This window comes from Drosophila bipectinata, chromosome 2L (genome assembly GCF_030179905.1).
Source record: "Drosophila bipectinata strain 14024-0381.07 chromosome 2L, DbipHiC1v2, whole genome shotgun sequence".
NCBI classification, from domain to species: Eukaryota; Metazoa; Arthropoda; class Insecta; order Diptera; family Drosophilidae; genus Drosophila; species Drosophila bipectinata.
Window position 1 is genome coordinate 4,412,209 of NC_091736.1, and position 17,565 is coordinate 4,429,773.

A 17,565-nucleotide genomic window follows, 5' to 3' on the forward strand; every position below is an offset into this window, starting at 1 on the left:
TAGGCATTAACCTTGTGGTCAGGTAAGAAATTGGTAATTGGTCATGCTTCTTATGAATATTATAATGAAGAGGTTTTTAATGATTTCTGGCTACTCATCATGTAAATAGAGGGTGTTTCTTGTGCATCTTTGGTTGTGTACAGAATGGATATGATTTTTATGAACTAGAATAGCACTATTAATGTTTTATTAATCTGGTATGTATTTTAAGGTATATCAGCTTTAAAATTAAGCACTTTTTTAATCGTTGTTGCCGTTGCTGCCCCATTTGTAGCATCCTGGAATTGCGCTGTGGCAGTAGCAACTACAAATACAACTTTTGGGGCAATTACAAACAGTTAAAAGAGCCATGTAGGCGGTCCGAGTGTGCATTCGATCGAAAAGTTTTCATTATGTTTCGAAGAACCTTCATGCCAGCTACGGATCCCGAGTCCGGGGTCCATAAAACAGAAGCTATCGACGGTTCAGTTCATTCATTTGCTGACTGTACGGATGCATACGGATATGTGTATGTTTGTAGCCACGGCTGACCTCTCCCGAGTCCGGAATTTGGATGCATCTGATTGTGGGTGGAATACAAATCAGTCAACTATTTAGCACTTGCACAGTGGGCAGATTGTCCAACGCAAGGAGCCATGAAATTGAATTTCAATGCCCGGCCAAGAGCTGAAACTATCAAGCGTGAATAAAAAGTTGCGCTGAAATTATATAAACATTAAAATCGAAGCCCCACTGCCTCTTTAGGAAGTTTAAGCAGAATTTTATTTATTATACAAAATATTGCTTGAACTTTTTGAAAAATATCTTTTTATAGATTAATATTTTACATAGTTTTAAAGATAAAATTTTGAATTTCTGTGCGGTTTCTTACACCATACTAAAAATTTCATCAGGAAGTGTCTTATACTCAAAACCCGCGCCACATACATTCTCATATTTTTTGACGTGGAATTAAATAAAAATTAGAACCTACGACAATCTTCCCTTGAGGTCAAAAATATTTCGGATTCTCTTTATTGATAAGAAATCTGTCGAATGAACACGAACGAACCTATATATTCAGTCAAGTTTAGTGAGGCGCGAAGTAAAGTCACCGAAATGGGATATGGAATTTTAATAATTCTGGCTGTTGGACTGACAGTGTGCTTGGGGAGATACCTATGGGTCCGACAGGCGGTATGCGTATTTAATGTTGAAATTATTTTACAAATTTTAATTAAAGGAACGTTTTATTAGCCCCAGCATCAGCCTGAGCCGACAAGCATATGTGGAGGACAATTTAAAGCAATTGGATCCAAGTGCTATTATATTGAAAATGACAAAGAACAAAAGTGGCTTGGAGCTCTGTATCATTGCAGCAGCATGGACGGCCATCTAGCAAGTATCAAAAATCAGCAGGAGCTTGATGACATCAGCAAAGAACTGAGGCCCAACAAGGAATACTTTATTGATCTAAACGATCAAATAAATGATGGTGATCGTGATGAGCTCTTATCTGCAACGACCGGCTTGGCGCCCAATTTTGTGCACCAAAATCTAAACATAAATAAAATATTATTGTGTCCCACCATCAACACATTGTCGCAAATGAAAGATGCATTTTGTACCGAAAATATGTTATTTGTTTGCGAGAAAAAGGAGATAGCCACACAGGAGCAAAAGGAAAAGATAGAACAAAACTTTAAAAAAATTGGCGACAAGTACTACTACATTGAGAACAAAAAATTGAGAAAATGGATCGACGCCTTCCATAAATGCCAAGAACTTGGTGGCCATTTGGCTACTCCGAGAAACGACCTGGAATTATTAGGCATTTCAGAGGAGCTTCACAATGGTGCACAATATCATATCGACCTTACGGATCAGCTTGAGAGAGGTGAATTTCTGTCGATATCTTCAGGCTTAAAAGATAATTACTTTGCCTGGGCAGATGGCGAACCAAATTTAAATTTTGCCAAGGATTCTGTTGCCATTGAAAAAACGGAGATGGGTACTTTTATGTATCATGTTGACATAAATGAATTAAAATACTTTATTTGTGAAGCAACCATTTAGATGGTAAATTATGGTTGTAAATTTCCTTAAAAAAATATTTTCTGAATTATAAATTACTATACTTTGTTTTTCTGTTTCATACAAAATGAAATACAAATAACAATGAGAAGTTTGGGCATTAGTTGTCTGCTGAGTTCCTTTATCAATGTTTACCTCTGGTTAACCCAATCAATCTGAGACCGAGGTCAAAAGTCTGGTAAGCTAGAATTTTTTTTTTTTGATAAGAAAACTAATGCGTGAAAAAAACTTAAATAGATTACGTGAGAATTCAAAACTCAGCCTCCATTCAGTCAAGTTTTGTGAGTCGCGAAGTCAAGTGACCAAAATGGGATTTGGAATATTAATACTTACTGTTGCCCTGACAATTTCCTTGGGGACATGCCAGTCCCAAAGTGGGGTATGTGGATTTTAATATTAAAATTTAGTTGAAAATTTAAGTCTAGTAACGTCTTTTTGGACCAATCCCCAGCCACGACCGCAACTACAAGCGCCACCCATATGTGGAGGAAAATTTAAGGCCATTGGCTCCAAGTGCTACTATATTGAAAACGATAATAAGCTGCTTTGGTTGGATGCTCTGCATCAATGCAGCCAGTTGGGCGGCCATCTAGCAAGTATCCAAAGTCAGCAGGAGCTTGATGAAATCAGCAAAGAACTAATGCCCGACAAGGAATACCATATTGACATAAATAGTCAAAATATATGAACGGAAAGGCTTTCTATCAGCAACGACAGGCTTAGCGCCACGTTTTAAACACAAAAATCTGGACGATAGATGGAACAGGTTTAAGGTGTGTGCTGTTATCAATAATTTAGGTCAAATGGCCCATTCCTTGTGTCGCATCAGTAGCTCATTATTTGTTTGTGAGAAGCCCGAACCAGCCTCTCAAGAACAAAAGCAGAAGATAGTACAACATTTTAAAAAAATTGGCGATAAGTACTATTACATCGAAAATGAAGTGGAGAGAGAATGGATTGACGCCCTCCATAAATGCCGCGAATTGGGTGGTCATTTGGCTATTCCCAAAAACAACATGGAATTCATCAATATTTCAAAGGAACTTGAACCGGGCTCCCAATACTTTATCGACCTTATTGATAGGCCAGAGGAAAATCAATTTCCGTCTGTAAATTTGGGCGAAAATGAAATTTGGAGAAATTGGTGTGGGGGAGGTGTTTTCATTGATAAATTTTATTATAAAACTTTCTTGGATCATTCTGACACATATGAAAAAAAATATTTTATTTGTGAGGCATCCATTTAGATTAATTAAGTTTTGTAAATTTCAATTAATAAAGACTTCTTAAATTCCAAATGAACCAATACCAAAAAACAATTTTTTTGTAATTTTCCAAGCAATTGTTGGTTTTTATCTGAACATGAAATTACCATGAGAAAATAAATTGAAGAAATGTTGAAACTATGGAAAGAATGGGATTTGAATGCTTTGAAAGAGAAAGCGTTGACAAAGTCATATTTTTATCGCTCAATCGACCACCAACATTGCGGCTTCCATTGGCATCTTGACCAAAAAGTTAAGCGCATTAAAAAATCAAAATAAAACACTCTTACGCTGCCAACAAAGCGTCTTAGTCAGTTAAGAGCTTCTTCTTCTTCTTCTTAAGATTCTTCTTCTTCGATAAGACCACGCCATGTTGCAGCAACATCTTCTTCTTGCCAACAAAATGGAGGGGAAATTAGCCAACATATTAATCTCACCACACCTTGCAACATGGGGAAAGAATTTCACTATGTTCACCACGCTATGTTGCAGCAACATTTTTTGACGTTTTTCAACACACGAGGTGCAGAAAGTCGCGCGCGTTTTTAGCAGCGTTTTTTTTTTTGGTTCGAATTTAAACGCGGGAAAAAACGCGCGGGACTCCAACAGGTTAAAAAAAATACTGTGTAAAAATAAAGTATTTTACTGTAAAATAAATAAAGTAAAAATATTGAATTGGAGACTTCTCACTTTTCCGGTTCTCAATTTTTTTAAGTAAAATCTAAAAAAAAATAGACACTTAAAAAAAAATATATAAAAATTTACCTTAAAAACAATATAAATTTTATGAAATAAACTGTTTTGTTTACAAACAAAGTTTGGGCCGAAAAAAATTTAAAACTTTAAACCGCGATTATCTCAGAATCTTGTTTTTGCGAAATTACTAAATTTTGACCGTGAACCAAGATTTTTTTTTTATATATTTATATTTTTTTATTTTGATACAAGATTTTCTTTAATTATAATAATTATTGTGAATAGCTTTCAATCAAGACATCTGCCAATTAATTAGGTTAAAGGCTACCAACTCCCCAAATGATTTGAGATTTCTCGGATTGTGGTCAGAGGCATTGATTGTAACAACAAAGCACCTTTGCCCAAAGAAGCCATGGGGAGATGCAGCCCAAAAACCAATTCTTTTGCATTCCCGAGTGCAAACACAGGGTTTGCTATCGTATTTAAACAATAGCCGTCCCTGACAGGAGCAGTATCCTTAACTTCTCCATACCCCACCCACGGGCAATATCCTTGTATTGCTTTAACATCATGGGTATGTATAAAGGACATGGCAGAGTTAGCTGTGAATGTTATCAAGAGCAATATATGTATAGAACCACAAGCTAAGACACGGACATTTTGGGGAGTAATGTAATCAGATGGAGGCGAAAGGACCTCCAGCTAGTCAGGCATTTAAATGGTCCTTCTGCTGTTGCACTAATTAAAGATGCGTGCCATTGTCGGTTGGTTAGTTCTGTTCAGATTAGATCCCCCCCAGGCATTGTGTTTTGAATTAATGTCAAAATTAGACCAGGCAGTTGATTGGCAGGTCCTTCTTTGTAAAATTATTATACAGTATTCAACAGAGAAAACCAAAATTGATTATTTTCTATAATATATATTTATTAATTAATTTATTTATTAAAAATATATACGCAAAAAATAGTTACATTCTAAAAAAACATACAACTAAGTTCTATTAAGGAATATGGGATAGGTAGAAGGTACATAAAAACACATTTTTGTTGGTTGTTGTCTATTTCCGGTTCGCAAAAGTATCGCGAGTGATCATTTAACAATCATTTTCAAAAATTCAACTAAGCTTTATTTTTATTTTTGCGTATAGAAGGAGTTTAACGAATTGCCTAGACCTGTGAGTAGAATGCAAAATAATACTTAGATGCGAAAGTAATTTTTAGAATTGGAAAACTAAACAAATTCGAATATTCAATAAATTCGAAATGGATATAGAGAATAGTAAAATAGATTTAGTTTTTAGGATCAGCCTGCGCAGATTATAATAATTTGGGGGTGCTGGTGCTTAGGATGCTGCCTGTATAATACTTTCGATCATAGACGTTGGGTCCACAACAGGAGCCACTCTTTATCTGTCATCTGTCAATAATCACAGCTAAAGTCAGTTTCCTCACTTTTCATTTCAGCATTTTTTCAATTCTATGCACTAATTGTTCTATACAAAAATAAGTTAGTCTTTCTGAATGGTTCTGATCTCTTCCCATTTCCCGCGTGGCATATTGAAGTAGTGTGATTACCCTGTCGTTGTTAACCAACAAGAAAATACCTACAGTACAGTACGGACTCTAACTCCAAGACGAGGACAATGATGGGCGGGGAGCACAAGGACTTTAATGTTTAAGGCCACTTAAGTACGTTTATGATTCGATTTAAGTGATGACTGATGGTGTTTGATCCTCGATTCATGTTCGCCCATTTTCTTAATTTCATTTGGATAGATAGTCGGACTTGAGCTTTTTATATTCCACAATCCGAGCGATGCCATATTCCTGAAAGGAAAGCACCAATTAGCAACTAATAGTATGTTTTTTTTATTTGAAATACTTACCCAGTAACCAAACTCAATTGCCGAAGTCAAGTTAATGATCGACCAGAGGCTCCAGAAAAGATGCGACAGCATGGTGAAGAATCGGATCTCCTCATCCACCTTCTCCAACTCCTGGACCTTGGGACTGTAGTTCTCGTCGTCGTGGTACGACTTCAGATACTGGACTATAAAGTCCCGACGCTGCTGGACAGTCGCATAGTTGCTCTTGTTGTGATGGAAGTACGGGTACTGGGGATTGGTGTAGTCGAAGGTCCACTCGATAAAGTGATTCGCCAGATCGTAGCCACGATAGTTGTAGGCACAGTACTCAAAGTCAATGATAATGAGATCCGGCTCAGTATCGATGGTGAAGCTAGAGTCCAGTGCCGAATCGTCTGTGGTGTCCAGCTCCGGGCAGGGTGGCGGCGAAACGCTGTGCACTTTGCTATATAATCGGTAGAGTTTTTGGAAAAGCATAACATTAGCATTTCGTGTACATCGCATATGGGGAATGTCATGGATAACCTGTATTTTGTTTTGCATTTGGCCAACATTTTATTGCATTTGACCAGCGCACAACAATTTTATACTCAAGCCACGACCGCAGCAAATTGGGGCCATCTAAAAGTGTAGGTAGTTTTATATGGGTCTGGCGAGCAGAGGCTTAAAATTAATGAATAGGAGGGGGCCAATGGCAAGTAGTTACTGGTTAGCAGGCCACAACAAAATAACGGGTTAGCGGCTGATCGAGAATCTATATACTTACTTTGGCTCCGGTTCGGAGATGTTGCTGTTGCTATTTCCGTCCAGGCTATCGCCCAGGGTCTCATCGAAGGTGGATCTGCAATAAACATATATTATTTGATTTAAAAGGAATATTAATTTAAGGATTCGAAACCCACCTCAAGCTACTGATCGACACTCTTGGAGTGCGCTCTTGCTGAGTCTGACGCATCAATATGTTTCCCTCCTGCAAGTCATTGTGGCAGAAGACCACAGGATAATCCCCTGATTCAATGACCGACTTCAACCAGGCGATCTCCTCTACATAGTCAATGGTGCGCAGCAATTCCATTTGTTTCTTCAACACTGGAGAGCTCTTCGACTTCGACAGGCACTTGCCCTTCATAATGCCATCGAAGCTGGAGACCCAGCGGTGCATACAGGCCCAAATCCAATCAGGCTCCTTTGACATGGGTATAGTCAAGCTGTGGATATCACCCAGTTTCTCGGCAATCTTCATCGAAATCCGTTGCTCACCCAGTTCTGCGGTAGCCAAGGAACGTGCCTATTTATAAATATAATACATCAGAATTCTTATGAATCAAATAATATTCTCTTACTTACCGGAAGAAACTGTTCAATGCGTCCACCCGGAAAGATTCCGTACAACTTGGGACCAAAGTTGCGCTCACTAAGCAGAGCAAACACCACCGACTCGGTGATCATGTTCTCCATACCATTATCCCCATGGGTCTGTCCATAGATGCGCAACAGGACCTGTTGTAGAATCCATTGGGATTAAAGAATGCCAGCGGAATGCGTGCTGTGGAGTGACCTACCTCACGGGGTTCCTGTTTGGGGGGTTGCATTCGTTTCAAATAGGTCGAGGCGACGCTATCGCTATCGAATCTCTGACGTTTTGGGGCCTGTTTCTCGCTCACTGCTGTGTCGTCATCATCGTCGGCGAGAGTCACCAGTTTGGTGGCGCCAGCCATCACGCCCACGGACTTGGTCTCGACCACATCATCGCGTGCATAAACTGGGCTGTTCTTTGTCCCAGTAGCTGTGACGTCTTTGCCGTTGACATTTTCCTCGATTTGTTGGCGCTTCTGTAGCTGCTGCTCCTCCTCCTCCTCCTCTTCATATTCATTGAATTCCGGCAAACTTATGTAATATAAAAAGTTTGACAATCCCCCACTGAAAAGTTAATAAGGATTTATTAAAAGGATCTTATTCATTATAATGGGATATAATTACCTGATCCGTTTCACAATCAAATCCTCAGGAGCCACCGTCTTCCAGCGTCCATTTAGATGGTCCCGGCATATGCGTGCCGCCGCGTAACGAATTTCCTCAAGGGTGGCCTGTTAAGGGCGAAAAAGAGGGTGAATGAGTGGGTGGTTGAATAGGTGGTTAAGTGGGTGGTTGGCCAAAGAGAAGATGAAGAGAGAAAGAGAAATACTAATGGTTTTATATACATATGTATGTATATATAGCCAAAGAGCGAAAAAGATTGCGTGCTAGCAAATCGACAAAACAATTGGCCCTGGGGGCTTGCGGCTACTAAAAATAACAAAAACATTGCAGGTAGGAAAATGCAAATGCAATTAGAGGTGTAGACGGCAAAACAAAAACATATTGATTTAATTCTCTGCAAAAATATAATGCGACATTTCACAACTAGGACATTGCAATATGAAAACTAAAAGTTTGTTTAAAAAACCGTATTATTCTATTATTTTCTTAGACTAACAATAGATGTTAATAAGGCTTACATTGCGATTAAAATGCTGCCAGATATTATCATAGTTACAACGTTTACTTAAACAACAATTCCGATCTATTTGCTGCTGCTGACGATGGCGTTTCAGGGCGTTGTTGTTCCCAAGATTGCGCTGTCTCATACTACGGATATTGTTTTGTAAATATTCCAATACTATATAAATTGTACTACACTTTTATTATATAAAATGTAAGTATCGAAGGCACTCAACAAGAATAATCTTTCGGATTGATTTGTTCTTCTCAGGTGGTCGGTCTAAATCAGACTGACTCTTCGAAGCGCAACCGTGGCGGTCCAAGGGGTAGTCCACTTTCTTTACTCTCTCCGGCACTCTCTCTCTCCTACTATATCTCTCTCTCTCTCAAACAAGAAGAACAATAAACTAGGGGCGCCACCCCCAAAAGGTCTTCTTCTAGGGTTCTCTAGGTATCCTACCCAAAAAAGAATTTTTTTGATGGGATTTACAACAGATGTTACAATTTGTTGGCGACAGGTAAAAATAGTGGAAAACGGTTGGGAATTTGGTTGAAGGGTTTTGGTTTCACACTTGCCAAGTATAATGCCTTGTAATTCTTGGCCAACAAGCTTTTATTGGCCACTACGAGATAAGATAACGAATATATTTTACTACGCACTTCTTGCTAATCTCCAGCTATAAATATTAAAACTCAGGTGGGGTAGACATGGTCAAGTGCATTTAATTGCAGCGATTTAATTCGCATTTATTTGACAACCGTTTGATGACCCTGTTTATTACTCTCTCTCTCTGAAATTTACTAAAATTTACTCAGCAAAGCCCATTTAATTTTCCATCAAATCTATGGAATTTTCCACGCAAGCATCGTCTACAAGAAAATCTTCCATTTGCCACTTACAACAACGCACGACACACACAATCTCTTATCACGTCCGGTTAGTCAGTATTTTTAATATTTATGCAGAATACAGGCGCATTTCTTTGTTATTGAGAATTTCTGTTATTTTCTGTGTCACACAATCAGTCGCAAAGCCATAGCAAATAACCAATTTGCAATCCTAATTAATTAATAGTATTTGGGCAACAGTTTCAGGCATAAATATGTCAAATTTACCAGCCACGAGCTTAGGGAATAAAACTATAAACGATAATTGGCAAGCGCCAAATTAGCAACGAAATTCAACAAGGCCCATTGTAAATAAAATATAAAGAAACACAGATTTTGATAGGCTCTTTCGAAGCCTTATCTTAAGTATACATAGTTGCGTAGTTATCAGCCAACTATTATATAAAATCATGTACAATAAATAGTGTGTGTCGACAGGCTTTTCGAGAATAATAAATTATAAAATATGTTTAATCCACTAAATAAATTAATCTTTAAGTCGAGAATAAGATACCTATGAGAAAGACAGATTTTTCTTACTTTTTTTGCTCTGTTTTCTTAGCTATTTTGATTTGCATTCTTATCACAAGGTTTTGCTCAAATATTCATAAAGTGTTTAACGCCATTAGGCACTATATAGGTCATATTTTGGCTGATAAACCAAATCGCCGAAAAAGGCGAATTTTTTGTTGATTAGATTTTGCAAACTTTACTCGGGATCTAATAAAACCGACTTGGAACCACCTCTTACGTCATTTACGGGCTTCCTGGCAACAAAATAATGCTCCAAAATAAAAACATCCTAGTCTTATACGTACATTTTACTGATTTTATTGAATAGCACGTGAATGGATGATTTGACGTAAAATTGCTTAGTTTTATTATGCATCTTATCTGATATAGTGAGTATTTTATAGTTTTGTGAAGATAACGCATTAATCGGCAGCAGGTGGTTCTTAGAAAATGATGATGTGTATCTCGAAATGATGAAAAACAAACCTTTAAACCCGAATCATCCTATTCGTATAATAATTTATTATAACACATTTAATTCCATATGTGAAAAAAATATAAGAAATAAAAGTAAATAAAAAAAATATCGATTTTCCAAGTAATTCAATTTTAATCATCGCCCATTATCTGATAAGACTGCTAATGAGATTAATAACCCATTGGCATGTGTTTGCATATTCATAAAATACAGTCTCGTGTATAGCAAAATTATTTATTCAGAATCAGCCAACCAAAGTTCAATTTAAGATTGGGAATTACCACTGAACAGTAATTGTAAAAAAAAAGCCCTAAATCAAACAAAATTTCATATATTTTTCGGAATCGATGCACTTAAATGGAAAACAATACAAATGTGTGATTTATCTAATGCCATCTTTTAAGTTTTAACTGCGCAATGAGGTAAAAAACACGTGAGTTTAAGTGATGACTCGCTAAACCGCAACAATGTAGTAAAATTCATCCGGTCACAACTCACTTTTGATCGCCGGGCAAAAAAAAAAATATAAATTAAAAAAAAAATACTCATATGTACGTCTAAAATTTTGATAACAGAAAATAATGGAGGGCAATAGCGCCAAAATACGAAAAAAGTGATCCACGAGTTGCGATAAGACGATAAGAGCACTTTTATAAGGAGTTTACGAATCGGCTAGGAATCGCAAAAAAACTGGAATGCGAGACAAATCAAAGATAAGATCCCTTCATAAAGCAATAAAGAAAACAAACAGACAGTCATATAAAACAGTCAATGAACCTTGAAGGATTTCGCAAGCATGTAAGGCCCAATGTAAAAGAGAGAACTCAGGAAAGCCCAAAATATATAAATTTAATCACTCCACTTTGCTTAAAATATCAATATTGACATTGAAAAAATTAATTATTACAGATCTGAGAACGCAAATTGATTGGCAAAACTAAGTAAAGAACCACTCGATTGGGAGAAAACTTTAAATTTGACGCCTTGAACTCACCTTTTGCAGGTTGTTGGACATCGTCGTCTTGCGCTCTTTATGGGGCAGACACAGTAAACAAATACACATACGACAGACACCAGAAATATGGGGGAATAATGGCACGAGGCGTAAAGGCACTTGAACGGATTGCGGTTGTTTTTCTTTTTTTCACTTCACGTCACTTGTGTTAAAAGTTAGTTGCAACAACACTATTTTGTTAATAAGTCTTAACGGTTTCAGCGCGCGAGAACGATTGAGTCTGAAATACGCCCGCCGCCTTTGATCAGCCAGAAATCCAAAAAGCTTTTTTATGGGAGCACAGCGAAAGCGAGAGGATTTCTAGTTTTCTCTGGGATCGTTTTCGTATTATCAGCTTCGTTTTTTTTTGCAAGTTGCTTGTCGTAGAGTCTAGAAAAATACCAAAAAAAACTTTTGTCTTTGAAATAAAATTCAAAAATTTGGAATTTTGTGAAAGGTCTGAAATGATCTGGCCAAAAATTTTTAAAATACTAAACATAACACTGCCAATACATAAGTTCTTATTAGTTTTTATTAATTTGACTTTGCGCTGCAACAATAACCTGTTTTTGTTTGCACATAGTTCGATCTGTTTATATTTTTGGACGTTTTCTAGGTCAAAGACGATCAATTGCGTTTCAGAATTATGTTTCCTAAAGCTTTTTTGAAGGTTTTTCTCGGTTGTATCGTGACTTGTGGCACGAACACATTTTAAATAAACCGAAATCTTAAATGTTCTTCAAATTATGCTATAAAGCAGAAGAATATAAGCTTCAAAGACTGTTTAAACAACAAATATTCTATATTTTATGTATATATTAATTTATTTATTAACTTTTTTATTAAATATAAACAAAATTTAAAATAAAATACCACAATAATTTAAGTTTTTTGGTTAGATTGCAGAGCTGCCAGATTTTGTGAAGAACCGATAAATCTAAAAGCGTTTCCTACACTGTCCCATTTGCGATATCGTAAAGTGCCGTCGATTGCAACTAGATGTCGCTTTAAAATGTAAAAAAGAATAATTTGATTTGATATATATTTTAAAATTAAAATTAATATATTTAGTGTAAGAAACAATAAAAATAAATAACTGAATAGGACCTAAGCATAGGACCTAAAGCATAGGACCTAAATAAACAGTATTTCATAATAATTCAAGAATGAACCAGTATTTTAGTTGTGTTAATATTGATCCTATATTTTTCCTACCGTTTTAGTAAAGCGAGCTTTCAAATATGAATCATCCATATTTATTTTTTGGTTAGTCGCAAAGAATGATTCACGCTCCGATCCCCAATTCGATCATTTCTATTTTAACAAAAACGCACAGAGCTTTTTCTCAAAGTTTCCAGAGGTCCCCAGAGGTGGTTACTTTTATTCACCAAAACTGTTGCCACGGAAGTACAGTCGTGTCCACCAATATCCGCAACAGATTTTTCTAGAAATTACTAGAAAGCTTCGCCCATAACCTCAAAAAATATGAACAATATTTTATATTTTCTTCCGTTTATTTTTAAATGTTTGTTTTGATGAATGCCTGTTTTTTGGCCATTTCTGCTTTTGGGCCCTTAACTGAACTGTTATTTCTGGGGACAAAAAATTGGGCGCAATAACTTTCAAATTAGCAAGTAATAGTTAATTATATACGCCCCGGATAAATGAAATGCAAGCAAAACGGAAAACTGCCAATAAAACCATTAGAATAATGCGGCTCAGTTAATTGTACATTTAAGACAGTTTGAAGGACAATATGCCGCCCGTCTTTTAAAGAAATGGTTCTGTTTTCATTGCTATATAAAAATTGGATTTCTTATAGTTTTTGTTTTTATTGTTTCTATGTGGTATGATGATTTGCTTTGTTGTCAGCTAACAAAAACTGATCTGTGGTGTTGTTGGCAGCATTTTTGTTATATTGTGCCGATTCTAAAGTTTTGCTTGGTAAATATATATATATAAATACTCATACACATTATAGGATCAAAGTTTTTTTAAATTAAAAATTATTCGTCAAGTTGACAAGAAAAAAAAAATGCATAATGCAGTGTTTTCTCGTTTTTTGTCGTTTACTTTCTTATTGTTTTGCTTATTTAGGGATTTTGTTTGCAATTTTTTTTTCATCGCTTCGTATTTTTATTACAATTATTAAATTTGACGCTTTTTGTTTACAACTTTTTATCTTAAAACATAGAGGGTCTCGCATCTTACTTTCGCTTGTTTTTTTCACTTAATCTTTTGCTTTACATATACTTTCTTTAAAGTTAAGTTTTTAAGTAAGGTTTTAAATGATAATGGATTTTGTTGTTTCTTGTTTTTTTGTTTTTTTTTTTTGTTGTTGGTTGGTTGTTTGTTTGTTAGTAGAGAGACAGAGAGAATCGGTAATGGGTACGCTTTGAGACTACGCTCCCATTTCAGGATTGTTATTTAGACATAATTGCGCCCGCCCATCCCCACACAGACATGCCCGCAACCTGGAAAGCTGCACGCTGCTGTTGGGTTCTGAACCTTATTTTGTGTGATTTTCTTTTGTTGGTTTTTTTTTTGTTTGTGTTAGTAAGTATTTTATATGTAGAGTACTGAGTGTGCTGCTGAGCCGGGCATATACCTTAGGCAGCCACTTCGCTGGCCTCGGCACCGTTTTGCACCTCATCCTTTGTGCTGGCCTCGTCCAGCTTCGCCTTCTTCTCCGGCGTGGCAACGGCCTCATCAGCCTTGGCGGCGGCCTCATCCACCTTCCGCTTCACGGCTTCAGCGGCGGGGGCATCTATTGGGTAATTTGGGGAAATAAAAATTAGAAAATGTCCCATTTTTAAAATCCTGTTTGATTTACACACCTGTTGAGTCACCGTTGGATGCTTCCTCGGCACCGTTCTCAACAGCAGGAGCGGCCTCGCTGCTGTCCTTCTTGGCCTCCTCAGCAGCCTCCTCCTTCTCTTCGGCAGCAGGGGCAGCCTCGGCCTTCTCACCATCGACGGCATCGGCGGGGGCAGCGCTATCGGCGGCTGCTCCGTTCTCCTTGGCGCCCTCCTCTTCGGCGGCACCGTTCTCTGTGGTGGATGGCTTCTCAGCTGCTGCCTCCTCGGCGGCAACGGCATCCTTCTTCACAGCATCGACCTCCTCGGCTGCGACCTTCTCGACGACGGGGGTCTCACTAAAGAGGGGGAAAATAAATTTGTTTAATAATTTTTATAATTAATAATAAAAGTGAAAATTAAGTACCGCCGATGTAAGAATCCTACATTTGCAATTAAAAATTTTGGAACAAGGTTTCTTTGTTCGCTATTTTAATGGCCCCACGCTGCATGTTTCAAACATTCATGAAATTATTAAAAATTTTCCATTATAACGCTAGCGGCCGGCAAAGCTTTTCTCTCTTCCCCCCTTCCACTATAATTTTTTTTTTCTTGTGCTTCCGCATCTTTCGAACCACCACCACCACCCCAGGACGACCACTAACAACACAAAGCATTGTAACATCTGCCAACGCCGACGCCGGCGGCGCTGCCGGTAATGATAAATGGGAGCAACAACTCGTGCAAACTGCGACGCAAAAAGAAACCGAGGAAAGGTGAGCGGCATTTGGCTGAAACGGAGGCAGCGTGCTCTTTTCCATATTAAATATATATAACAGACATGCATGTGTATATTCTTTATTTCGTGCTTTTATACATATATTGTACATACACCCAGACATGTGAAATGTGGGTAGCATAAAAGAGATGCTTGCAGACTTGCAAAAAGTACAAAAAGCGCGACTTGTTTGAAATAAAACGAACCCGAGCGAAGAGAAAAACTGGTTTTTATGCGGCTATAAAGCCCTGATAGTCGTCTCGCTTGCACACGCACTTGGTGTAACAGAGAGGGTGGTATCCAGTGCGAGTGAGAGGGTGGCATTTCAAATGTGCAACGGCAAAGGAAGCGACAAAAATAACGGTCAAAAAGCACAAACACATACAAGTAAAATCACCCACTATCCTGTTCCCCGGCTCTCTCTCTCTCGCCATTATCCCAAAAAACCGGCACAACCTAAGACAACAGACAAAAGTTATAACGGTTTTTCACCACTTCTCTATTAGTTCCCCACCGCCCCCCACCGCTAGGCCACCTAAGCCAGACAAGAATGCGGCTGCCGGTTAGCCGGCAAGTGAGATTATTTTAGGCAGTGACAAAATACCTGACATGAAAAGAACTTGAGCAGCAGCTCATTAGCTGGGAGAGAAGAAGAGGGCTGCTAATTTAATGTCAAGCTTTGAGCTTTAGACAACCAAAACGTGTGGAGCAAAACCGACAAAAATTAATGGTCGGACAGGGAACAGAAGAAAAGGCAAAGCAAACACAGAGCCAGGCAAACGACAGCTGAAATCAGCTCGAGAAAAAAAAGAGCGGCAACTTGAATGCTAGACATACACACGCTTCTATATTTTGCGCACTTCGCTTGGCGCACGCACACACTCACAGTTACTTCTTAGCTTTTGCCGCAACTGCTGCATACGTACACAGACAAGTCGGTTCACATTGCCGTTGGTTTGCCGGCCGGAGAGTGAGAGAGAAGGCACTATGACGCCGCGCCAAATTCAACGGCGTCGTTTTTTGCGCGCACGTTTGCCGGCCATTGGAGGGAGAGAGACAACTGCTGTGTGCCGCCAAGCGGTTTGCGTATATAGACACAGAATTCAAAAAGAAAATTTTTTCCAAACCGTTGCGGCGAACATTGAAAAAGGTGTACATTCGCGAAATTCGGTGCAACTTTTGGCACCAGCAGATCCAGATCCAGACAATTGTTTAAACAAATGCACAGGCACACACATATACACCCACATAGAACAATTCAAATATTACTCACTTCTTTTGCTCAGCCACATCAGCCATTTTGATTTACTGTTGGATTTACTTTTCAAAAGCGAAGCGCGAAAGCACGTTTAGATTTTGGGTTTTGATCAGCGCAAAACACGAGTCGAAGATCAACACAGAGTTTTTGCAAACTGGCTATTTAATTAATTTGTGCAAACTGCTTCTTGTAGCTTTGCTGGGAAAGTCGCTGGCCGTTGGATTTCGGTTGCCGTTCAAACCACAGAGTTACCTTCGGTAGGTTTTTTTCGAGAATGAGAGAGCCAGCGAGCGGCGGCCCGCCTTATATACCTCTTTGGTCGATTAATAAGCGATGGCACTATCGATAGTTGCTCATGCGCTAGAGAACGATCATTGATCCGTTTTTCTATACTCGTTTCTATATTCGTATATTCCTTTTCTTCGGGGTACAAAAAAGACATTTCGGGAAAGACGGGAGTAAAATTTGTTTAAGTCAATATATTGTATATAGTCATTAAACTATAGTGATATTTTCGCTTTTAGCATAATGTTTACCTCTACGTCAGAGCCTCGACCATCTAATAAATTATTATGAATGGATTCAAAAAATCAACTGATTTTTTATTGTAGTAATGTTATTTAGTTTCAAATAGTATAATAATTTTATTGTTGTGGCACATAAGTAGTTATAAGATTAATAAGCCCTTGCATTTTTTTAATTAAGTGAAACAATCGATACATCGATAAAGTCAATAAAAATCTTCCACCACTAAACCAAAAACCCGCTCTCTCAAATTACTCTCTTACAGCGTCGGCGGCTTTCTTGCTCTCTCATCTCTGAGGTTAAACAATTTTTTGAATCTTCCAAAGAGTTTTATTAAAAAATTTCTTTAATTTCTTAAAAGCTAATTAACCTGCATATCCCTTGTCTGGAAAAAAGGTGCTTATCGCGATCGGTTGGCACTTAACCTACCAACAAGCTACAAAAAAGCATAGGGACACCTGTTTCGGAGAACTGCATCTTCATAAAGTTTGCCATCTTTGCTAGTTGCTGAATATTAAGTTCCGCAGAACCCGAATTTTTCTCCAGAAAATCAAACCGCGAAAACAAGTTTTTCTCTCCAAGAAGTGTTCAACAACACCAGTAGTAGCTTTTTTCGTGGAAGAAGGAATAGTGTTAGAAAGCTCGAGCATTTGTCCCCAAAGTATTGGACAGCGCACGATTTTGGAGCTCCAAATTTGTTATCTGTTGAACCAGTTCCTTGGATCCTATATTTAATAAACTTTAAGATTATTTACTATATCATTTTTATGAAAATTTTCTAAGCTATGAATGGATAGGTATGTATATACTAAAGAAAATTCTTTGTTGCAAAATCTCAAGAGGCAGATGCATATAGTTTTTCCTTGGGATCCTTGCACCTGGAGAAACAGAAACCATTTTTAGGTAGGGATTTACCAACCTCACTGGATTAGGCAGTCTCACGTGCCATTATGTTCC

The 17,565-nt window shown here is 37.9% G+C and overlaps 3 protein-coding genes across 5 annotated transcripts; 1 reads left to right on the forward strand and 2 right to left on the reverse strand.

Moving 5' to 3' along the window:
• The first annotated feature begins 1,053 nt into the window (after positions 1–1,053).
• Positions 1,054–2,160, forward strand: LOC108124336 (uncharacterized). Its single transcript, XM_017239949.3, has 2 exons — positions 1,054–1,176; positions 1,237–2,160. The coding sequence occupies exons 1-2, from the start codon at positions 1,099–1,101 to the stop codon at positions 2,053–2,055; spliced, it is 897 nt and encodes a 298-aa protein (XP_017095438.3). The 5' UTR covers positions 1,054–1,098; the 3' UTR covers positions 2,056–2,160.
• A 2,777-nt stretch (positions 2,161–4,937) lies between these two features.
• LOC108124496 (choline/ethanolamine kinase) lies at positions 4,938–11,730 on the reverse strand. 3 transcript variants are annotated; one of them, XM_017240213.3, is made up of 8 exons: positions 11,253–11,730; positions 7,879–7,985; positions 7,461–7,818; positions 7,246–7,398; positions 6,801–7,186; positions 6,665–6,739; positions 5,920–6,343; positions 4,938–5,860 (listed from the first exon to the last, which is right to left on the reverse strand). In XM_017240213.3, exons 1-8 carry the CDS (start codon positions 11,319–11,321, stop codon positions 5,798–5,800), a joined length of 1,635 nt encoding a protein of 544 aa, XP_017095702.1. In that variant the 5' UTR covers positions 11,322–11,730; the 3' UTR covers positions 4,938–5,797. The 3 variants fall into 3 exon arrangements, 2 of the variants coding, with proteins under 2 accessions (XP_017095702.1, XP_017095701.1); XM_017240212.3 differs by lacking the exon at positions 11,253–11,730 and adding an exon at positions 8,397–8,658; XR_011442176.1 differs by lacking the exons at positions 4,938–5,860; positions 11,253–11,730 and adding exons at positions 6,424–6,519; positions 8,397–8,659 and having other exon boundaries at positions 6,205–6,343.
• Positions 11,731–13,302: 1,572 nt separating this feature from the next.
• On the reverse strand, positions 13,303–16,367 carry Df31 (Decondensation factor 31). Its single transcript, XM_017240215.3, has 3 exons — positions 16,099–16,367; positions 14,090–14,406; positions 13,303–14,019 (listed from the first exon to the last, which is right to left on the reverse strand). The coding sequence occupies exons 1-3, from the start codon at positions 16,122–16,124 to the stop codon at positions 13,862–13,864; spliced, it is 501 nt and encodes a 166-aa protein (XP_017095704.1). The 5' UTR covers positions 16,125–16,367; the 3' UTR covers positions 13,303–13,861.
• Between the last annotated feature and the right edge of the window lie 1,198 nt (positions 16,368–17,565).